Source organism: Oenanthe melanoleuca, chromosome 19 (genome assembly GCF_029582105.1).
Source record: "Oenanthe melanoleuca isolate GR-GAL-2019-014 chromosome 19, OMel1.0, whole genome shotgun sequence".
NCBI classification, from domain to species: Eukaryota; Metazoa; Chordata; class Aves; order Passeriformes; family Muscicapidae; genus Oenanthe; species Oenanthe melanoleuca.
The window spans coordinates 3,536,976-3,559,619 of record NC_079352.1 but is presented as its reverse complement, the minus strand read 5'-3'; the positions used below and the strand labels follow the sequence as shown (position 1 = coordinate 3,559,619).

Genomic DNA, 22,644 nt, shown 5'->3' with positions numbered 1-22,644 from the left:
CAAGGTTCTTGCTAGCTGTCACAGGGAGAAGGGCTCTTGTTTTACTCTCTGGCATGGAGCTATGGGGATTCAGCCTGGCATTGTCAGCTCCTGAGCAGAGACCCCCTGCTCACACTGGGTGCCCTGAGGCAGCACCCTCTGGGATAAAGGGGATGGGAACTCACCATGACTCAGCCCAGGGTGAGCAGGTGGCACCTTTCCCTCCTCTCCCACAGCCCAAAATCTGGCTGCTCTCAGCCCTGGCAGTTTGGGGAAGTGCTCCAAAGTGAAGGGAAAACCCAGAGCCATCAGCCTGGCTGCAAGCAGCCTGGGGAGACATGAATGTGGCCCCATGAATGACAGCACTGTGAGTGGGCTCTGTGCCTTTGCCTGCCCAAAGAGGTGGGGAGGAGGAGAAGGGTCTGTCTGCTTCCACTGAAATGTGCCTGTGAAGAGCCTGTGGGGCTGTTTCCTGCTGGGAGGGTGTGTGGCAGGAGAAAGGGGGTGTCTGTACCCCGTGTGCGAGGCAGCTCTGCCCCCTGCCCTGGGTGAGCAGGGACTTGGGGCAGTGCTGTTGGGCTGAAGCCTTGGACTCGGTGCTCTCTGTAGGTGAGGGTTTTGCTGCTGCTGGAGCAGCCTGGGCCCCCTTTGCACCCAGAGCTGGGAGCACAGGGGTGGCAGAGCCTGGTGAGGGATGGGACCCACAGCTGAGCCAAAAAGGAAACTGAAAAAGCTGCAGAGGGTGACGAGCGGCTCTTCCGCTGCACAGCCACCACACAGCGAGGGTAGGAGCAGCCCTTGCGGAGGCCCTGCCCTCCTGAGGGCTGTCCTGGCCTGCAGAGCAGCCTGGCTGTGGTTCTTCATGCCCCCAGCACAGCAGGACACGGGGCTGTGGCAGTGGTGGCTCCCTGCTGCCCTGGAATTACTGTGGTTGTCCAGCTGTGCTGGCTCTGTGCAGGATAGATCCCACATGCTTATGGTGCAGACCACAGGGGCTCTCTGGGCATCTGGACTCCCCTCCTTGCCCCTGTGCTCTCTGTGGCAGGTGGCAGAGGGGCCAGGGCTCCAGCCCTGGTGGCTGCTGACACTTTCTCTCTCCCCTCAGCGCTACTGTACAAACCCATCGACCGGGTGACACGGAGCACCCTCGTCCTGCACGTGAGTGTCATGCCAGTCCCACGGGGATGGTGCTGGGCTCTGTCTCTGCTGCTCCTGGGGATCTGCAGCTGTTGGGGGTGCTGCTGAGGGCTCTCCAGGTTGGGTGCTTTCGAGCTGCTAACCTGTGCCTGTGTCCTTCCAGGACCTCCTGAAGCACACCCCAGCTGACCATCCTGACTACCCACTGCTCCAGGACGCCCTCCGCATCTCCCAGAACTTCCTCTCCAGCATCAATGAGGACATTGATCCCCGGAGGACAGCAGTCACCACCCCCAAGGGCGAGGTGAGCCTGTGGGGTGGCAGTGGCTGGGCACAGGGTGAGGGCTGAGCCCTCTGCCAGCCCCTGGCTGGTGTCTCTGCCCTGGAGAGTTCCTTAGTGCCTGGGTAGGAGGTGGGGACTTCCTCCAGATATTCTAGGTACAAGATTAGGGCTCTACCTGGTCCTTGCTGCCTGCTGGTACCTTATTAAGCAGGGAGGACATAGACCTTCCCATGCTTCTGATGGCTGAGCCACAAAGAGGGACAGGATTGCTGGCCTTTCCCCATGGATTGTTGGTTTTTGCTCCCTGCCTGCTCTGATGGCAGCCCCTCTGCCCCGCAGACCCGGCAGCTGGTCAAGGATGGCTTCCTGGTGGAGCTGTCGGAGGGCTCGCGGAAGCTGCGGCACGTCTTCCTCTTCACCGACGTGCTGCTGTGTGCCAAGCTGAAGAAGACAGCAGTGGGGTAAGGAGGGCGCTGGGCACGGGGGGGACGGTGTCACAACCCCCTGTCCCTCAGTGGGCTGGGGGATGTGCCAGGGAGGGGGTCAGTCAGTCCCGTGCCTGGCTGCAGGAAGCACCAGCAGTACGACTGCAAGTGGTACGTGCCCCTGGCCGACCTGGTGTTCCCCTCGCCGGAGGAGTCGGAGCACTGCCCGCAGGTCCACGTCATCCCCGACCACGAGCTGGAGGACATGAAGATGAAGATCTCAACCATCAAGAGCGAGATGCAGAAGGAGGTGAGAGAGGGTGTGGGGCTTGCTCTTGGGATGGGTGTCTTGCTCTGGTTCAGGGATGGGATTCAGGGGGCAGAGGCAGCTCTGGAAGGTCCTCTCTGCTCCCCATCTGCAGAAAGCCAACAAGGGGCAGAGCCGTGCCATCGAGCGCCTCAAGAAGAAGATGTTTGAGAACGAATTCTGGCTGCTCCTCAACTCCCCTGCCATTCCCTTCCGCATCCACAACCGCAATGGGAAGGTGAGGAGGGCGGGCTGGGGCTGGGGCTGGGGCTGGGGCTGGGGCTGGGCTGGGGCCGGGCTCAGCCCTGCCTGCACACAGTCTGCCACATCCCCTTCTCTTACAGAGCTACCTTTTCCTGCTCTCCTCCGACTACGAGCGGTCCGAGTGGAGGGAGGCCATCCAGAGACTGCAGAAGAAGGGTAAGTCTGGGGCTGCTGAGGCCCTCCTAGGGCTCCTGGGCCCCCCAGAAGCCTCAGGGAAGTCCTAGAGAATCCCAGCCTGGTGCTCTCCAGTCTCTATGACCAGCACTGGCTGTGTCCCTCTGAACCTTCTGTCCTCTCCCAGACCTCCAGGCCTTTGTGCTGAGCTCAGTGGAGCTGCAGGTGCTCACGGGATCCTGCTTCAAGCTGCGCACTGTCCACAACATCCCAGTCACCAGCAACAAGGACGGTGAGTGACCTGCTTTGCTCGGGATGATGCCGGGCAGGAACTGTGGCTCCCTGAGCTGCAGCAGGGACTCTGCTGTGCAGGGGACAGCTTCCCACGGATTCTGCTGTGCAGGGGACAGCTTCCCACCAGGTGGCACTGCTGGAGCATCATTGAGCTCCCAGGCAGTGCAATCCTGGCTGCAGCATGGGGCTGCTCTTGGGTTCTCTGCAGCCCTTGCTGTGGGCTGGGCACGACCAGTGTGCCCAGGGTGAGACTCAGCCAGCCCCACTGGGCACCTCCCTCAGAGCTGTCCAGCAGCAGGAGAGCTTGGGATGTCTGTCAGTGAGGGATACAGAACTTGGGGATGTCCCTCCAGGGCCTTGAGGGTATTTGGGTGAGACTGCAGGCACCGTGCTTGCTGTGGCAAAGGTGGCAAAGGCTGCCCTGGGGATGGCCAGCCCCAGGCCCTGACACAGCCTCTGCTCTCCTGCCACAGATGATGAGTCCCCAGGGCTTTATGGGTTCCTGCACGTCATCGTCCACTCTGCCAAGGGCTTCAAGCAGTCAGCCAGTAAGTGTGGGTGCCCACCCTGCTGGGAAGAGTTGGGGTCCAGCACGTGGCCCTGCTCTGCCCACAGTGGTTCCCTGGGAGATGGTGAGGGTGTTGCTGGGGTGCTGAGCAGTGTCTGCTCCCCCAGACCTCTACTGCACGCTGGAAGTGGACTCCTTTGGCTACTTTGTCAGCAAAGCCAAGACCAGGGTGTTCCGGGACACCACAGAGCCGCAGTGGAATGAGGTGAGGGAGGGTGGGATGCAGGGGGGGATGTGCTCCCCATTTCCCTTCAACCCCAGTTTTGGAGCTGCTCTGGGGTGCTGGGGTTGAGCCACCCTCCCTTCACACCCCAGGAGTTTGAGATTGAGCTGGAGGGCTCCCAGTCCCTGCGCATCCTCTGCTACGAGAAGTGCTATGACAAGACCAAACTCAACAAGGACAACAACGAAATTGTGGACAAGATCATGGGCAAGGGGCAGATCCAGGTATGCACTGGGGCTTCTGGGCATTCCTCACCTGAAGGAGGCCTCCTCTGGGCCTGGCACCTGGGCTGGGAGGGTTGTCCTGGAGTGATGCCTGGGGTGGGCAGCTCTGCTTTTGGGAGCAGCAATTGTGGGGTTGAAGGCAGTGAGGTGGGTGGGCATCAGGCATGGGGTTGATATTCCTGTGGCTACAGGAGAAGGTGGGACAAAGTGAGAGGGGCCTTTGTGGAGGTGGCAAAGCCAGACTGTTCCTGCAGAGGTGCAACCAGCCCCATCTGGGCTGGAAGTGTTTCTGTTCTGCTGCTCTCTGTGCCGTGGCCCCGGGGGGCTGCGGGGAGGGGCTGGCAGCTGCCCTAGGGAGAGCTCTGCATGTGCAGCCCCCCGTCCCTCCTGTGTCCCCCTCTGCCACCATCTGCCTTCCCTGTGCCTCCATCAGCTGCTGTTATGGCAACGGGAGTTTCCAGGGCAACGGCTGGGCTGCCTCTGATTGGTGGTTGCCAGGCAGGGAGGATGGCGGCCTGGCTGCCCCGAGATGCTCCCAGGTGAGCAGGACCAGGGGGATGCAGTGAGGGCCAGGCACCTCCCAGACCTCACCTCGGTCAGGCTGCAGGGAAGCCCAGGGCAGCTGGGGCTGGGGGAGTCCCTGTGCTCTCCTGTGGGCACCCCAGGCTGGCTGTGCTGGGGACAGGGTCACGCCTGGGACACAGCCCTTGACCCAGGGCCACTTCAAAGGGCCCCTCATGGCTGTCTGCTCCGTGGGAAAGCAACTGAGGGCAGGTCCCAGGGGAGCAGAGAGCAGCATGGAAATGCTGCTGGGAAAGGGATGCTGTGTGGAAGCAGCATTGGAGGGGGCACAGGGTGGGAAGTGGAGCTCAGCTTCAGCAGTGACTTGTTCATACCTGAAATCACTCCTGTGTTGCCCTCTCCCCCAGGAAACCGTGGTGTGGGGGTGGCATTGGGCCAAGTGGGAAGGCCAGGGCAGGGAAGGGGCTCAGTGTCCCGCGGGGATCAGTCCAGCTGCGCTCTCGGAAATAGCCTGGATCAACAAACATGAGTCATGCTGGGAGATGCGGGGGTCGGGACAGGGACAGCACAGCTCGTACCGCTGTGCAAAACTTGTGGGGGAAGAAAGGGAAAGAGAGAAGGCCCTGGGGCTGCTTATCCCAAGGAGGGTCTGGATCGATGGAAGACTGTCAGAATTGGGGCTGTCCTTCCATCACCCAGAGCCACAGCTCAGCCTCTGCCCCAGGGGTGGGCTGGGTGACAGGGCAGGACAGCAGTGAGCAGCATGGGCAGTGCTGATTCTGGAGATTTGAGCTGTAGTCAAGCTCCAGAGCTGCCCCCCTGCCTTCTCCCTGAGATTCTCAGACAGAGATGCTGCCCTGATGTTCCTCACCCCAGCTGCTCCCTGGGCTCATTATGAGCTGCTGCTGTTTCCACATAGCAGCACTGGCTGCACAGTGGAAAGGTGTGACTCCTGGCTGGCATTAACTCTGTTTTGTTGTTATTAACCCCATTTTAACCCCATTTTCTAAGGCTGGAATATGCTGTGGTCTGGGTAAGGCTGCTCTGTTTGAGAGGGTCTCGTGTCCCCTGCAGGGCAGGGCTCAGCCCTGTTCTGAGCTGTCCCAGTTGCTCCCAGCAGCTGGGCTGTGTCTGCTGGGTGCTGGCAGGGGTGTGTGGTACTGTGCCAGCATGGCAGATGATGTTCTGGTGGGCAAAGCAGGCTGTGAGTGCTTGTGCCTACCCTGTAGAGGACAGAGGCTGGATGTGGCCCCCATGTCCTGGAGGAGACAGGCAGTGGGTGCATGAACGGGGTCTCAGGACCCTCTTCCTCATTTGGTGCACAGGGGGATGTGGCTGTTGAAGCAGACCCTGTGTTGTCATGAGCACGGTGCCTGCTGTACCCTCAGGCTATAATAGCTGCCTGTCTGTCTGCAGAGGCTCTGGCGGGGGAAGTTTGTGGTGCTGGGGCACCCCAGACCTGCAGGGAGCCATAGTGACCCGTGTGGACTCCGGGGGCTGCTGAGGGATGGACTGGGGGGAAATCAAGTCCTCCCAAGCCTGCACCTCACCATGTCCCTTACTGTCAGAAGCAGCAGGCAGGGACCCTTCCAGGACCCCCAGGCAGTGGGGCTGACACAGAGGGGACATGGGGGTGACAATAGACCTCAAAAACCTCCTCCTTCTCCTTGCTGAGAGCCGGAGAGCCAGCCTGGGTCCTGCGTGGAGCCGGGAACGCTGCAGCCGCCAGCGGCGGTGCCTCGGGGGCAGCGGGTGCTGCGGGGTGGAAAACGGCGGAGGGAGAACGGCACGGGGGGAACGGCAGAGGAATAACTGCACAGGGAGAACGGGGAGAACGGCATGGGGATAACGGCAGAGCGAGAACGGCACGGGGAGAACGGGATAACGGCAGAAGGGGAACGGCGCGGGGATGACGGCGGATAAGGACGGATAACGGCGGCGGGCAGCCCCCCCGGCGCTCCCGAGCGGCGGCGGGCGGCAGGGCGAGAGTTAAACGCGTGGGGGCCGCCGGGGGGGGGCTGCCTTTGAGTCACTTCCTCGCAGGGGGAGGGAGGTTTTTGGGGCTGCCTCGCCAGCCTGGCTCACACCCTGACGATGAGCCCTGGCCGCTCGCCGCCCCGCTGCCCCAGCAGGGCTGCCCTGGCCGGCCCCCGCTGACCTCTCCCCGCCGGCAGAAGCGATGCGGGTGCTGCGCTAGCCCAGCCGCGGGCACGCTCGTGTCGCCTGCCCGGAGCCGGAGCGGTGGCCGCGATGACGGAGGTGTTGGTGCAGCCGGAGGGCAGCCCCGGCCCCGGGGGCGAGCAGCAGCCCGAGCGCGGCGTGGAGGAGCCCGAGGGGAAGCGAGCCCCGAACACGGGCGCCCGGCTCTGGGGCAGGGTGCGCAGCAAGCTGCTCCGGCAGAAGGTGCTCCGGGCGCGGGGGGTGGCTGCGGGGACACTGCTGGGCTCCGGGGTGGCTCTGCTGTGCCGACCGTGGCTTTTTGATACGGGAGGCTGTGTTGTTTGTGTGGGGAGTGAGTGCTGTGGGGTCTGTGCACGGAGCTGAGACGCTGTTTGGGTGCTCTGGGAGCTCTTGGATGCAGTTGGCAGCCTGTGAGGTGTTTGTTTTCCTCCTTCCCTCTCGCTGTGTGAGCTGGCAGGCTCCAGGCTGAGCTGTTTGCACCGGGGGTTCCTGCAGAGGCAGGGCAGGGAAGCCCCTGCCCAGCAATGGAGCTTGCCTAGGAGGCAGGGATGCTTCTGGGCTGGCTGGGGCCGGGTTCCTGGGGTAGTGCATCCCCCCTCTTGCAGCCCGGGTCAATCCAGGCTTTCCCAGCTCACAGCTGTGTCGCAGCCACATCAGCCAGTGCCGCCGTCTTTGTGGGGACACAGAGCGCAGGGATGTGCGACAGAGGTGACAGAGGAGGGGGACAGCACCTTGCAGGCTGTCCCAAAAGCCCCGAGGGTGACTCTGGGGGTTTCCCTCGGTGGAGTCCCCGTGCCCAGGGAGTCCTGGCTGGGGGCTGAGCTGTGGCCGTGGGCAGGGGCTGCCTGGGCCCGTGGGGGCTCGGTTTGGCAGCGGGGCCGCGTGTGACGCAGCAGCATTAACCTCGATTCTGTGCTCTGCACAGGGGATTAAGGGGCAGCCAGGGCTCTGTGGGGAGGCTGCCCAGCGGCTCTTGCTGGGTCAAAACATGAAGGGATTTTATTTTCCTTGCCCATTGTGGCTGCTGGCTTCCATGCTGGCTGCTGCCTGGGAGCCCTGGGGCTGCAGGGCAGGATGTGGCCCCGGCAGGTCTGTGCAGGGTCCTGGTGGGTTGTGGGTGCTGCTGCTGCTCCTTGGGTCACTCTCACTTCAGGCTGTGAATTACTGCTTTTTTTTTTTGGGGCTGTGCTTTGCTGCTGGCAGTGTTTGCTGGTGTGGGGGCTGTTCTGTCCCATGGCACCAGGGGGCTCAGGGATTGTCTGGAGCTGCTGGCATGGAGGTCTGCTGAGGGATCTGCTTGCCAGGGCAGCCCTGGGAGGCCAGGCTGGGGAATCTGGGATGCCATGCTGATGGGAAGCAGTGCTGGCTGTAGCAGCTCCTCTGGGATGCCGCTCCCCGGGGCCCTGGCAGAGATGACCTCGCAGACTGAGTCACCAGTTTGCTCCCAATTGCTTCACCCAAGGCTGACAGTTGGGTGACCTCATGGGCCTGAGATGAGAGATAGAACATGCCCAGCCTGACAGACCCTGCTCCACTACAGCATCTCAGTGCCTGGGGCCCTGGGGAGCCACCATGAGGATTTAGAGCCCTACCAGCTCCTCACCTTGGAGCTCTGGGCACCCAACCCTGCCTGGGTCTGTCACAGTTCTACGAGCTGGACGTGTCTTGAGGACAGAATTCCAGGATGTGGCCTCATCACATCAAGTCTGGAGTTGTGCCATGGACAAGACGAACAGTAGGAGGGAAGGGTCAGCGCCAGCAGGACCTCCCCAGAACACAGAAAGTGCTGCAGGATTGCCAGGATGGTCACTGCCTGCTCCTCCACAACCCAAGGCCTTGTCCTACAAGCAAACAGCTTTGGATAATATGGGAAACCAGGATGATGGCACATCCCTGTGGCAACAAACAGAGGGTGTTTCACCGGGCCATGGATGGGAGTGGCACCACAGTGAATGCTGACCTGAGCATGGATACCACCATGGCTGAGAGTCCCTGAGATGCAGCATGGAGCAGCCTGAAGATGTGCTGGTGACCTGGCTGTTTCCCCAGGCACAGGGTGGTGTGTGAAGCCATCTGATCTTCCAAGGAGGAGCTGACATCTCATCCTGCACAACGCTGACTCTGAAGCTGTTCCCCAGGGCTTCTAGCCCAGGAGTTCCCCATTGACCTGGGATGTCCCTGCATCCTGCTGGAGCAAGGCTGCTCCCTCCAGAGGAGAAGGAGATGGTGGTGGCAGCTGGGACAGGGTGTTTGCCAGTGCTGTGTGGGCAGGAGCTGTGTGTGGCTCTGTGGGTGGATGCTCCTGTCCATCCTCCCACGCCTGGAGATGAAGCGTTGGACGTGGCTTTGCTTAAACTGGGAGTGGCAGCGTCATGTGCTGCTGCTGCTGCTGCTGCACAGCAGGGTCAGAGAGGGACAGAGAGCACCAGGGCCAGGCCACAGGCACTGCTCCAGCAGTGCACAGGGACCTGCCCCAGCTGCAAGGGGGCTCAGGCCCCTGGTGCCAGCAGAACTAGCCCAAGTTTGGGCCCTGCTGACTTGTGAGATGATTCTGCCCATGCAGGGGAAGGGGCTGCAGGGAAGTGATGTGCTCATGGTAGGGTCTGCAGCACTGGCAGCATCCAACCTGGCTTTTATTAAAGCTTTCTTCAGAGCTCTGCTAAAGCCCTTCCAGATGTGAGCTGCCAGGGGCACCAGAGCCAGAGGCACTTGAGGGATGGGGAAGAGTATGGTGGCTGCAGTTAAAATTGCATTGCAGGGCAGGGAGGCTCCTGAGCTGGCTGGGGGATGAAGGGGGCAGGGATGTGTGGGGAAAAGGGTGAAAGTCCCTGGGATAGTGGCATTGGCCATGGTGGCTGCATGGCAGTGCTGGGGGGAGCACAGAGGAGCTGGAGCAGCAGGACTGGGCTTGGCTGTGGTCTGGCTGCAGTCTCGTGATCTCAGTGTCCAGACCTGCTGCAGAGTCCCATGGGAGCCCAGGGCAGCTGCAGCCTTCCTTCCCCTCCTGCTGCTCTCCAGTAGCTGCAGGGCTGGCACAGAGGAGGCAGCGTGGCACTGGCTGGGCTCTTCCATGTGCTGAGCTGGAGCACCAGGGAGGGCTCCCTGTCAGGAGCCATTCCTGGGCCATGCTGGAGACAGCAGCATTTCTGCCTTGCTGGAAACCAGTTTTCCTATGGCTGAGGAGCTGCTCAGGCTCACAGGACTGGGTGTGTGGCAATGCCACTGTGCTGGGTCTGTACCAAGAGCCAGGGCAGCTCGAGCCTGTCCTTAGGACTGTGTGGCCTTGGTGTGCAAGAAGGGACATGAGGGACCCCACAGTGCCCCCCCATAATGATATCTGACTTTATGGGCAGGGGAACAGCAGCCCTGGACATCTTTACACTTGCCCAGAGCATCTCCTGACCCAGCAGCTGCAGGAAGCTCCTGTGTCCTTGCAGAGTGACCCCGTATGCCTGGCACAAGTGTGGCCTGGCAGCTGCCTGTCCCCAGCCCTGGGAGCCCCCACCAGCTCCCATATCCCATCCCCTTCCCCAAGGGGACATTAGTGCTGGGCTGCCCGCCCCGTGCATTACTGGGATCAATGGGGCTGGATCAATACCACCAGCTGGGGACCAAAAAGCCCCAAAAGGCAACTGCACCCACCTCTGCCCAGCCCTGGGGCCCGGAACCCACCAGGGCACGTGCTGGGGCCTTGGGAATGCCAGCACCTCTCACTGCACCCGGGCGCCGGGGCAGCGTCACCGAGTCCCCCGCTAGCCCCAGAGCCAGAAATAGCAGAGCCTGTCATTCCCAGGGGTTATAAATAGCCTTGGCTATGGGGAGATGTTGTTTTTCTGCATGGAAAACGCTGGCCTAGTTCTGTTTCATCAATCTGCCGCCAGAAATAGTCCTAATTTCTTGGAAGTTTCTTGCTTCTCGGGTGTGTGTTAAAGCACTGCCTTGCAGGGGCTTTGGGGAGAGGGCAGACAGGGGGCCTGAGCCCACCTGGCTTCAGGGCACAGCCAGAGGGACCCCAGACCCCAAAGGGGAACCTCTCCCTCCTCTGGTCATGGGCAGCATGTTGCCCAGGAAGAGTATGTCCTGTGCCCTACACCATTTGCAGATCAGGGCTTTGGGGGCCACCAGGCTGGGATGAGAGCAGGGCTGGCACGAGGCTGTGTCCCCACAGAACTCACAGACCATCTCTCCCCACAGCTGGACCCACAGGCTGTGCAGACCAAAAACTGGCACATGGATGTGATTGAGATGAATGGGGTAAGTGGGGCTGGGGCACCCACAGCCCCTCACTGGGAATGCAGCTCCTTCCTGCCTTCAGGCCAGCCAGGACTCACCCCCTGTCTCCCACAGATCAAGGTGGAGTTCTCCATGAAGTTCACAAGCAGGGACATGAGCCTGAAGAGGACTCCATCCAAAAAGCAGACTGGTGTCTTCGGGGTCAAAATCAGCGTTGTGACCAAGTAAATGCAGGGCTGTGGGGGCTGACTGCCCTGGGGTGTGGGGTTGCACTGTGTCCCCTTGCTGCCACCAACACTGGGCAGCTTGGCCTTTGCTGTCTATTGGGGACTTTCCTGTTCCCTTTGCCATTCCCTCCTTCCCTCCTGCATGCCCATCCTGCCCTGGGTTCCCCTGGAATCTTTGCTGATGGCTCTGCTCCTCGAGCCAGGCGGGAGCGCTCCAAGGTGCCTTACATCGTGCGCCAGTGCATCGAGGAGGTGGAGAAGAGGGGCATCGAAGAGGTCGGCATCTACAGGATCTCTGGAGTTGCCACTGACATTCAGGCATTGAAAGCTGTCTTTGATGCCAGTGAGTGTCCTGGGGGAGCTTGGTGTTCCAATGGGAGGGTTCCCCCAGCCCTCTGCAAGCCCAGGGTTTGGTTATTGCACTGCACAGGAAGGGGCTGGGGATGAGGAGGGACAAAAACACCCAGAGATCACAGCCCTGTTTGTGCTTCTGAGCTGCTGCTGCTCCTGGCTGGCTCCTGGGAGACACTGAGTCAGGGAAACGTTGCAAATGGATTTGGAAATGGTTCTGTGTCCTGTTGCCCAGCCAGGCGGGAAGCACTCGGCTTTTCCCAGCCCCAGCCTGGCTCACGGGGCTGTGAACCCAGCAGTGCTGTCCCTGCCCTCCAGCTGGCAGCCTGTCTGCATAGCTGCAGTGACACACAGGGTGGAGACCCGGGGGGGAAGGAGGGCAGGAGGCCTCACACGTGGGTGCTCTCTGGACAGATAACAAGGACATCCTGGTGATGCTGAGTGACATGGACATCAATGCCATCGCTGGCACGCTGAAGCTGTACTTCCGTGAGCTGCCCGAGCCCCTCCTCACTGACAGACTCTACCCCGCCTTCATGGAGGGGATCGGTAAGGGCTCGGGGAGGGGAGGGGGTGAGGCACACACCTGCCTCTGTTTGGCATTGCTTGCTCTGGGATGGGAGACTCCAAGGGGAGTTTGGCCCACCAGGTCCTGGCTGGTTTTGGTGGCTCCAGGCCAGCTCAGGGCTCGTGGTGCTGCTCCCCAGTGCTCACACACTGGAGGTGTCTGGCTGTGGTGGGTCCTGCTGCTGCACCAGACCCTGTCCTGAGCCCTCTCCCTCTTTGCCTCCAGCCCTCTCGGATCCTGCTGCCAAGGAGAACTGCATGATGCACCTTCTCCGCTCGCTGCCTGACCCCAACCTCATCACCTTCCTCTTCCTGCTGGAGCACTTGAAAAGGTAATGGCTCAGGGGGCTGCCTGGCATGGGTGGCAGCTGCAGGGTGGCTCTGTCTCACTTCTTTGCTGTGGGGATGGGACATGAACAGGATTAGATCTGCTGTTTGATTCCTGTGGTGCCTGCACACCTGCAGGCTGGTCCCAGACTGGAGGCAGATGGTGCTGTGCTGGTGCAGAGCAGGGCAGCAGCCAGGACCAGCAACAGCAGCTTGGGGCAGGCATGGAGTGGTCCTTTCCCAGTCTTTCCAAAAGGGTAGAGCTCCAGGTGTGTTCCACCTGCCCCATCTCTCTGGGCTCTGGCATATTCCCCAGGCTGCAGCTTGTTCAGACCCTTCTCTGATATCAGTGTTGGCTTTCCACATCTCTCATTGGGCCCTGTAGGATGCTGGGGGCATCCTGGAGCTGTCCTGCCCCTCCAGAGCAGCCCCTGGTGTCCCAGGACCACCAGCTGTGGTGCCAGCAGGGCCTGTGCTGTGCCTGGCCAGTGATCCAGGTCAGCTCTGCAGGGAGCACACGGCCTCTGGAAACATGGAACACTTGGCTGCTGCAGCCGGTGTGCAGCTGGTTGGATGAGCTCTGCAGGGAGCAGCTGGCCTCAGCACAGGACAGGACTCAGGAATCTGCAGTGTCCCCCTTAGCAGGAAAACGGCTCCACCAGTCCAGCAGTAGCCCTTGCAAAACAAGGTGCAACAATCCCTGTCACTTGTCAGCAGCAGGTCCAAGAACCAAGGATAGTCAGCTCTGTGGAAATGGCCCAAAACTGCAGGTGACACCTCATGTCACCTCTCCCAGGGTGAGTGCAGCAGTGGTTTGACAGGCTTTGTCTTGGCCCTGAGGAATAGGGGACTGGGGCTCTCTGGGGGCCCAAAACCCATGGAAGGCACAGGGCTGTGGAAGAGCAGAACACAGAGCCTGGCCAGACCTTGGGACTGGGGCTCACGGCTCATGTTACTTGCATCATGAAGGTTTTTTTTTTTATGTTCCTTTGGTTTGGCTAAAGGCAAACAGAAAAAGTGATTGATGCTGGGGGATGGAGAAGGAAAAATCCATTTCCATCCTGAGAACCGGGCACAGCCAGTTCCCACATCTGCTCCCCTGGCCGGGGCTCAAGCGAGCAGCCTGTGCCGGGGAGCACAGCTGCCTCCTAACATGGCAATGTTGTGGTCCTGCTTCCCTCCGTGCTGGCAGGGCTCCCACAGGGCTGCAGGGGCAGGGAGGCTCGAGGGGAGTGGGTGCAGGGGGCAGGGGCTGGTGCAGGCTCAGGGTGGCTGTGCAGCACTCAGGGCTTGGTCGCTGCCACATCCCAGCCGGGGCTCCCGGCCAGGCCCGGCGGAGGCCGTGAAGGGGGCAGAGCTCCCTGCCCTGCACCTGGCTTTTCCCAGGGCTGCAAAGGGCAGTGGAAAGCTGGATGTGCCCCAGTGCTGCTGGGAGAAGGGAAAGCAGCCCTCGGCCTCCACATCACCCGTGGCTCCTCACTCCTGAGCAGTTAGGGGCTGACACTGCCTCTTTTCCTGTACCCCACAGGGTGGCTGAAAAGGAGCCCATCAACAAAATGTCTCTCCACAATCTGGCCACGGTCTTTGGGCCAACACTGCTGAGACCCTCAGAGGGGGAGAGCAAGGCACACCTCACCTTGGCCTCTGACATCTGGTCCCACGATGTGATGGCCCAGGTAAGAGCTGGGTACTGGAGGGGTTCACCTGCCTGTCTGGGTAGATTTGTCAGTTTTTGCTGGATAGGACAAGCTGGGAAGTGGCAGCTTTTCCCCTTTCTGTAGTAACACCCCCCTTTTACCTTCTACAGGTCCAGGTCCTTCTCTACTACCTGCAGCATCCTCCCATCTCCTTCACCGAGCTCAAACGCAACACACTTTACTTCTCCACGGACGTGTAGCCTGCAGGCAGAAGGCACCAGCTGCAAACACTCCAGCTCCCTGCTGGGGGACAGGACTGGATCACGGCCCCCGAGGGAGACCAGCCCACACCCAGGACGGTGCTGCCTGCAGCTCCTGTACAATCATGTTCCAGTGGCCCGGTCCCACAGGTGCCAGGCCCTCTCTGTAAAGTAGTCGTGTCTTATGTCCCTTCTTGTGTTCAAGGATTGTTTTTATGTATATTTGCTCAACGGAAGAGGTAGTGACTGACAAGGGCTGTGGACACAGGCTTCCCCCTTGGCTAGTTTTCTCCTGGACTCCTTTTTGCCTGCTCACTCCTAGCAGGCACCCCTTGCCTGAAGCCTGCAGTGCCCACGGGTGCCTGTTTGCTGCCCAGCTCCCTGCCCACGCCTGCATGTGCAGCACTGGCTCGCTCCGAGGCCGGCAGCCCAGGGCCTCCCTCCCCGGTGACAGTGACAACCAGCCCAGCTTTGGCTTCGCTGCCTGCGCAAACCTTGGACCCCGTGCCTGGATCCTGCTCCGGCCCCAGCAAACCTGCGACCACGGCAGCAGAGGAGCAGGGTGCTGCTTGCTCCCTGCCACGGCTCTCCTGGGTGTTTTCAGGCCAGTCCCCTCTGCAGCCCCAGCCCTGTGCTTTGCCTGTGTGTGTGTGGCGTGGCAGTTCCTCCCCTCGCTGGATTTCAGCTCTAGTAGCGTTATGGGGTAACTCCTCACATGAGGCTGGAGCCAGAGGTGCTGTGCTGGTCTTGATCCACAGCAGGCTGAAGGGGTGGCCAGCCAGGCAGGTTTGCTTTCTGCACCATGGGCTGACCCCACATCTGCTCTGGCACTGATGTGGTCCCAAATTTCCCCAGTTTGGAAATTTGGTGGGGAACAGGGTACCTGCTGTACAGGTCTATCTCTGCCCTACTGTGGCACTCACGCCCCCGCCAGCCCAGCACTGCCATGAGCACTGCATGCACCCTGTGGCACAGCCTGCCAGGGCACCAGCATTCCTCCCATGGTCATGGGGCAAGGAAATTTTTTTCTCCCCTTCTCTGGCCTTCCCTGCTGCACTGGGCACATGGCAGCACATGGCCCTGCCTCAGTGGCAGCCTGGTTGCCAGAGGCAAGTGCTGTGCAGCAGCTGGATGGTCACCCAGCCTGGGAACCAGCACAGAAGGATGGGAGGAGCAAAGCCTTCATGGCCCTCGTGACTGAAGGCAGAAATGCTTTGTTCTGTCTTTCTCCCAGAGTGGTTGCTGCTGGGTTAGCCGTGCCCAGCCAGCTCAGGTCTGTTTGTTGGTGGCTCCAGTTCTTGACCCCTCCCAGGCTGATGGCTGGAGGTGTCACACCATGTCCCAAGGCAGGACAGGCTGCCCGAGTGCCCGGCTCCCGGGATGTCCCCACATTCCCATGTAGGTATTGGTACCTGTTGGGACACAAAACCTTTCGCTCTGTGAGCTGAGTCTGTGTTCTTGTGGGAAAAGCCCCCCCACCTCCCCGGCTGTGCTGGCCCTGTGCTCTCCTGTGCCAAATGGAGATGGATGAGACGTGACCAAGCGTGTCCCTCACAGCAGCGTTGCCTTTACCCTCCCAACTCATGGACTGTTCCAGGTAGAGCCCAGCCACCGATGCACCAGGTATGTCCTCAGCCACCTCCCTGGGGAAGGCAGCACCTGCCAGCCCTGCACCAGCAAAGCAACCAAGGAGGGGAGGTCTCAGTCCCCCTCCAAAGGGCTCACACTCCAGACCCTGCTCCTCTTGACTACCAGCTAAACAGAAGGGAAACAGCATTGCAGAAAATAACCAGGTGTCTGTCTTGGCCCTGGACCCAGTAAGGAGGCCGAGCTTTAGATCTGACTGCACAAGGGATCCCTGTGTGTGTCTGATTTGTTACATGTGCCCAAGTCTCTGTACACGACGCTGTCATTCCAGATGGAGACTCTGTACAGCCAAATCTCCCCCTGTGACAGTGGCTGGAGGCCTGGTCCCTACAGCCCAGCACCACAGGCTGTGGCTGTCCCCATGACTGGCTTTCGCTTGTCCCTACAGGAAGGAAAAGAAGGGGGTGGACTCTTGCAGCTACAGGTAGAATAGAACTGTTAATTAATATTTGACTTTCAAAAGTTGTTAAGGATATATTTTTGTTTGTGTTCTGTTTCAATTTCTGTAGATTATAAACTTTAAATGGCTGTAAAACCTCGTGAGGAGAAAAAAAATGTTAATAAAAATGCAAAGCCCCGATATTTGCACAAAAGAAGCCCTGTGGTGTTGCTGTTTGCACTAACTGATCACCTTGGCATCACAGCTTCTTCTTTCTGTCATGGAATTCTTGCTAGCTGTACTTCAAACCAGTGGTATAAGCACAGGCATTGTGCCAGGCAATCTTTGAAGAGACTTCTTATGGTTTGGGCTACATCCTTGCATTTTGGAGGAAAAAAACCTGGACTGTCTGGAGCCAGCCTGTTTAATCAGCCTAGAATTACTCAAGCTTAAAATTCAGCTGACTTGCACAGCTTCTGGCCTGAGGATACTGAACAGGCACAGCAAGGGACATCAGGAGATCTGGAAACCTCATCTGATAGATCACATGGTGCTGTCTCCCCACTTCTTTCCATGTGGGAATGGGAGCCAGTGTGCCTCCAAACTGACCACTGAATCAGTCAAAAAACACTGCTGGTATTGCTCTTCCAGGTCAACAAGGGCTGTCACTGTCCTGGGATGTCAAACTGTGGATGCAAAGGAGGGGAAATGGATGGGAGAATCCCTCTTAGTTGTGTGCACTGCGTCTGAAATGCCACTGTCTCAAAAAGATGAGAGGGAGTGTTTGCCTTTATGGAGTGGCTCAGTGAAGTTAAAAATGACCCTCTGAGGTCTGAGAACAGAGCTTGGTTAGAAGAGCAGGAGGGCAGATAGAACAAAGAGACAGAAGCTCCTTGAGTTAACAAACAGATGTTTTGATTTCAGCACCAATGCTGGGCAGAAATAACATTTCACTTCCCCCTGTGTAACACTGGGGCACTTGGAGGTGGCAGAGGGAAATGATGGGAAAGCAGGCTGTGTGCTGAGTGCCCAGTTATCTGTCAAACACTGGTTTATTCTCACAACTCTGCTTTCTAAGTCTCACTATCAAACTGCTGGAAATAATGGGGTGAGCCTGGGGCAGTTAAAGCAGTAGCAAGATTCTACTCCCACAGTGAGGTTAAATCAGGCTAGCCAAGTGGCAACAGAGAATTATACTTCAGCAACAACCTCTTTTTTCCCCTTAAACTGTTTTGTTCATCTGCCAGCAACCACACAGCTCTAAGGCTAAGGATTCCTTTCTGCTTTTCCCTTTAAAACATGGTAAAGAAATCTGGCGCTCATCGCTGTACTTGAAAGAAGACAAGTTGTACAGATGGTGGTTTGACTTCAGATGGTATTTTAAGAAAAGCCTGGAACAAACTTATTTCTCCACAGGATCTTACCTCTCCCCAACAGAGTAGCAAGCTGCAAACTGGTGACTGTTAAAACACTTGCAGCACCTTCAAACATGTGGTAACCTAAATCAGTGCATTTCTCTTCGAAGATTGTCCTCCTGCCTTCTTTTGATGCTAGCAACAATTTTTAATCAAAATCAGCCCCAAAGGATCGAAAGAGCTCAGAGTCCAGGCATGTTTCCTGGAAACTGACAGTCAGCTGATGTGTCCTGGAGATGCTGCTCTGTGCCTGGCTCCATCCTCCCCTGCTCCCGCCAGCCTGCCTGCAGCAGCTCGCCAGGGCTCGCAGCCAGGTCACTGTTAGTCATTCACAAAGTGGCCAGGGCCGCCCTGCTGGCTCTGGCCAGGACTGCAGGGGCAGTGGAAAGGTAAGCCTGGTGGTTGTGCTGTGATGCAGGCTCTCAGCAGCAGCACTGAACAGGGGATGTAGCTCCCGAGGGAGCTGCTGTTACCGCAGGTAGTAATCGACGGCAGCGGAGAAAGCGGCGAATCCTCCGCAGCCGATCACGCCGGCCTTGAGCCCCGCTGCAAGGCAAGGGTGGGAAACCATGAGACAAAGTAGGAAAAACAATCTTCTTCCAGTAACTTGTGCTGCCTCAAGGAGCTCACACAGGCAGGAACCTGGCAATGTCCCCTGTCCCCAGTGACCCCTTGGGGCCAGCAGGATTTGCTCTCTGGGTTCTGTTGGGTGCTGTGTCCTCAAGCTCACGCAGGGGACAGAACCCTCCAGTGGCCACTGCTGATTTTACTGTGCTCTTCTCTGAGCCCTGCAAGTGGCTTGGTGGGACTAGAGAGGGATAGGAAGAGCAGCCTACTTTGCTCTGACAGCTCTAAGAGGATTAGGTCCAGGAGAGAAACAACTTAACAAGCTCAATTAGAAGTACTTTCAAGAGCTTTCCTTTCATTTATGCTCCATAAAACAGGACAGGTTTTTTTCTTAAGGAGACTGAAAGAAGTTTGATATTTCTGATGAGCAGAACAGCTCTCTCCTACTTGGGGATTTTCCCAGATGTTACCACTAAAGGAAAGTCCCCACTAAGGCTGCTGGACTAAAACCCGTTCAGATGTAAGTAGAATTGTCTGTTTGAACTGACACATGAGAAAGGAGAAAAGCATTTTACACATGGTACAAAAGAAAAGAATACAGTTCTTTAGCTCTAATTTCAAAGGAGAGTAGCAGAGACAGTGAAATGGTAGATGTGTAGAGCTCAGTTAACACAAGAGCTTCTGAGTTGTTCTGTATATATTTTTGTCTCTCTCCCATGACACCACAGAATAGTGTGGACAGCAACCACCATCTCCTGATTTTTCTTTGAAGTGACTTTTGTTGATTTTGTTCTGTGACCAACCCTTCCTCATGCACATTTATTTTTGGAGCTGACAGTTCTGCCAGTCCAGAGCACACTCTCACACTGGCTTCACCACAACTCATGCAAAGTGGTTTGTAGTGTGTGTGCTGCACTAAGAACATTGTGTGCTGCATAACCAAATTCAAACTTATCACAGCTATCACAGGAACAGTTCCCAGCAGGCACCACCAACCTCTGAAGCCGATGGCTCCTCCTGTGATGCAGCCACTGATAACGCTGTTCTTCCAGTCTGACTTCCCACGATACTGGGAAGAAATCAGAAATCAGAAATCAGTCAACAAGTAAATATGGAATAAACACTCTGTATCTGTGCTAACAGCAAGAAAGATCAAACGATCTCCCATCCCCTTCTCAGCTGAGAATGTTCTTCCCTCAGCTCTCAGCAGATGGCCCTGCACTCCCAAACTTGCAGGGCCGGGAAGGGAGGAAGGAGCAGGTAACTGGGAGAGGTAAGACAAATCCATATGGTGCAATGCAGTGCTGTGGGAAGGATCCTCAGGTGAGCCAGCACAGCCCCCAGAACACAGCCCTCAGTCTAAAAGTGCAAGAACTACATGAGAGCAGGCCTGAGCCTGGCATGCAGCTGGTCCTTGGCACAGGTGAGAGTCACAGTACCTGCTGACAAAGATGGACTATCTCCATAGCCAGGACACGCTGGATTTTCACCAGTGCAGAGAGATCTCTTTGTTCTGCTCTATTGTGCAAGCAGATACACTTTTCTTCTAGATGAGTTAAGAAGTAATTGTGCCTTTCAATTAAAAGGCAGGACTCAAATTTGTAACAGGGTAATTTTCCTATTTAAAAAAAGCAGATGATAGATTTACTACTGAGCTGCACAAGGTCAATCCTGGCTGTAGCAGCCAGATGAAAACCAGCCTGTTACTCAAGAACTTCCATCAAATGATCCCTTTCTGCATATGGAATTTTTAGACACTCAAATTACCATGTTGCAACTCACAGTTTGACATTTTACACAAGCACTTGTAGCTAGCGTTTTTAAAAGTAATGCCTATGCCTGCCAATACATTCAGGCTTTAAACTGCTATTGCAAAAGAGTTCCTCATTCTGTCAGAGAACAGCAGCTCTGAAGACACATCCCAAAGCAGAAAAGGAAGAACAAAGCAGCTTATTCCACTGCCCTATTGCAAAGAGGATATATGTACTTATTTGGATCTAGGAAAAGATTTTAAAGAGTACCAAAAAACATTTCTTAATGGTTGAGAGGCTCTTACTCACAGATTCTACCACGCATTCCGTGCAGGAGAACATGGCACCCACGATGGCGAAGTTCTTGGCGTAGGAGATGCCTCGCTGCCCCATGTCCTTGAGCACCTCTCTGGCCGTGGGTGTGCGGTAGGGATCCTTGGGATCAAACCCCACGTTGGTGTCAATGCCAGCTGTGAAGATACCAAACGCACCTCCCAGAACAAATCCTGTAATAGATAAAGAGAATGGAATGAACTCGGCTGGGTTGGAGCAGCACATTCTCTGCAGGCAGTGAAGCGGCTCTGCTCCCGCTCTGTGTGAGCTGCTGTGACAGGGGCAGGAATCCCCCGGTACTGTGGACACTCGTGACAGCCTGTGCTGTGCCGAGGAAAGGCCGTGAGCACCTGTGCCTCCCCAAGGAAGGCAGGCAGAGATCCCTCCCTGGGACATCTGACAGGCACTGGGAAGCTTCGGAGGAAAATCAAACACGGGGGCAGCAGCCTCTTGTCCATCCGTCCCTGTCCCGACGCCACAGGGATCCCCGAACGACCCCACAGCCGCCTGCCCCGTCCTTCCAGCCGCCGCACCTCCCACGCAAGCCAGCGCCGCCTTGAAGGGGCAGCTCTCCATGACCCGCTCCACCATCTTCTGCTCCTCGCTCTTGGGCGGGCAGGGGATTCCGCCGAGGGCGGCGGGGTCCCACACGCGGGGCTGCCGCTTGTCGCCCACCAGGTGCTGCAGCAGGAGGCTGTACTGCAGCGGCGGCGGCGGCGGCGCCGGCTCTCCCGGGGCTGAGGGCGGCGAGGCCGCCATGATGTCCCTGCACACCCACGGCCGCTGGGCGCCGCGTCCGGGCCCTCTCGAGCCGCGCCGCGGGGGCGCACGGGAGTTGTAGTTCCGCAGCGGGGAAAGCCAGCTGCGCACCGCCGCGCTTTGACTACACCTCCCAGTCTGCCCCGCGCCGACGCCTCCGGGAAGAACTACCAAGCCCGGCATGCTGCGCGGCGCGCCGCAGGGATTGGCCGCCCCGGGCAGCCAGGGGACTACATTACCCGGCGTGCCGCATGTCAGCCCCCTGGCGGCCGGTGCGGTCGGTGCAGGTGAGGTGAGGGCTCCGGCTGCGGAGCATCCCCGAGCGCGGCGGCGGCGGCGGCGGCGGCTGCAGGTGAGTGCGGGGAGGTGAGGGCAGCGCGAGGGGACCGGCTGGGCTGGGCAGAACCGGCAGCCTCGCGCCGGGCACCCCCGTGCTGAGGGAGCGCTGAGGTGCCGCAGTGCGGGACGCAGTCCCCTTGCCCTGGCTGAGGCGCGGGGAGGGGGTGAGGTGTCGCGGTGTCGCCGCTGTGTCCTCGCATTGTCCCCGCGGCTGACTCCGGCCCCGCGCCGGTGTCTGAGGGCAACAGGTCCCGCACGGGTCGGGCGCTGCCCTGTCCCGCCGGTGCCGAGCCGGGTCTCTGAGGGCAGCGGAGCTCTGAGGGAGCGGCGGGGCTCCCGCAGCCTCCGGCGGGGCACTGAGGGCAGCGGGGCTCCGGGGGTATCGGGGTTCTGAGGGGCAGCGGGACTCTGAAGGGGCAGCGAGGCTTCCGCGGCTCCGGCGGGGCTCTGAGAGCAGCAGGGCTGTGAGGGGCAGCGGAGCTCCCACAGCGCCTCAGGGGCTCTGAGGGTAGCAGGAGCCCGGGCTGGGTCGTGCTGGGCAGCCCAAGGCACCCGAGCCTGGCAAAGGTGTCCCCTCTGTGCCACGGGACATCTCCGGCTGGTCCCTGGTGAGAGCTCGGTCTTCTCTGGCTTAGGGCAGCAGCGTTGCTTCAGGACATGTGTAGCTCAAAAGGGCTCTGAAAATATTCACAGTATTCCGCCACAAAATGCGAACTTGGCTCGTGTCAAATCGTGCACAAACCTTGGCTCAGGGGAGCTTGTTCTGTTTGGTGGTAAGGTGAGAAATGTTGCTTTTCCTTTTGGTAATCAAGGAGCATTAAAAATCTATGTTCCTTGCTTGTGTTGCTTTTCTTTCACTTGTTTTACTTTCTTGTTCTTGTGGGCTAGAACCAGTTTTCATCGTCACAAGTGACAATAGGTGTGCCTTAAAAATACCCTCCTTCTTATTTGATATTTTTCTATTTTAATTTACCCATAGGTTTTAAAATCTATGAGAAAACTATCTCTCAAAACCTATGAAAAATAGTTGTCTTGGTTTCAATAGGATGCATGGAATTATTGTATTTCAATAATTGAAAGCTACTTTAAAATTAAGTAAATGATGCATTGGTATGGAATCTTCCTGACATCCTGAAACACAACTTTTTAGAGGTCCCAAAGTAATAAATTTTCTTTTCTATTTTGAAAATAGAATGTTTATTTCTTAGTGTAGGTAGGTTCCAATAACAATTTGAATGAATGGTTTTACCACTTCAAATATTTCATTAGACTAAGTTCAACAACTTTCCTCTGAATCCCACTGCCCTCTACTGGCTGCACCAGCAGGGCCC

At 58.1% G+C, this 22,644-nt stretch overlaps 3 protein-coding genes across 5 annotated transcripts in view; 2 read left to right on the top strand and 1 right to left on the bottom strand.

Moving 5' to 3' along the window:
- The window catches only part of ABR (ABR activator of RhoGEF and GTPase), a 36,494-nt gene extending 20,128 nt beyond the window's left edge, over window positions 1-16,366 (top strand). For all 3 annotated transcript variants that reach the window (XM_056506701.1, XM_056506702.1, XM_056506700.1), the window contains 17 exons: window positions 1,085-1,137; window positions 1,280-1,420; window positions 1,739-1,860; window positions 1,969-2,134; window positions 2,247-2,369; window positions 2,476-2,551; window positions 2,697-2,801; window positions 3,277-3,351; window positions 3,479-3,576; window positions 3,687-3,818; window positions 10,716-10,775; window positions 10,869-10,978; window positions 11,185-11,324; window positions 11,747-11,881; window positions 12,126-12,231; window positions 13,755-13,902; window positions 14,034-16,366. In XM_056506701.1, the coding sequence (XP_056362676.1) occupies window positions 1,085-1,137; window positions 1,280-1,420; window positions 1,739-1,860; window positions 1,969-2,134; window positions 2,247-2,369; window positions 2,476-2,551; window positions 2,697-2,801; window positions 3,277-3,351; window positions 3,479-3,576; window positions 3,687-3,818; window positions 10,716-10,775; window positions 10,869-10,978; window positions 11,185-11,324; window positions 11,747-11,881; window positions 12,126-12,231; window positions 13,755-13,902; window positions 14,034-14,123 (1,880 nt within the window). In that variant the 3' untranslated portion in view covers window positions 14,124-16,366. The remainder of the gene's footprint in view (window positions 1-1,084; window positions 1,138-1,279; window positions 1,421-1,738; window positions 1,861-1,968; window positions 2,135-2,246; window positions 2,370-2,475; window positions 2,552-2,696; window positions 2,802-3,276; window positions 3,352-3,478; window positions 3,577-3,686; window positions 3,819-10,715; window positions 10,776-10,868; window positions 10,979-11,184; window positions 11,325-11,746; window positions 11,882-12,125; window positions 12,232-13,754; window positions 13,903-14,033) is intronic.
- A 1,140-nt stretch (window positions 16,367-17,506) lies between these two features.
- Window positions 17,507-21,108, bottom strand: TIMM22 (translocase of inner mitochondrial membrane 22). Its single transcript, XM_056506703.1, has 4 exons — window positions 20,749-21,108; window positions 20,192-20,388; window positions 19,128-19,200; window positions 17,507-18,110 (listed from the first exon to the last, which is right to left on the bottom strand). The coding sequence occupies exons 1-4, from the start codon at window positions 20,972-20,974 to the stop codon at window positions 18,034-18,036; spliced, it is 573 nt and encodes a 190-aa protein (XP_056362678.1). The 5' UTR covers window positions 20,975-21,108; the 3' UTR covers window positions 17,507-18,033.
- Window positions 21,109-21,259: 151 nt separating this feature from the next.
- The window catches only part of SPECC1 (sperm antigen with calponin homology and coiled-coil domains 1), an 86,059-nt gene continuing 84,674 nt past the window's right edge, over window positions 21,260-22,644 (top strand). Inside the window, exon 1 of the mRNA XM_056506694.1 lies at window positions 21,260-21,326. The gene's annotated coding sequence lies outside the window, so the exon portion shown is untranslated. The remainder of the gene's footprint in view (window positions 21,327-22,644) is intronic.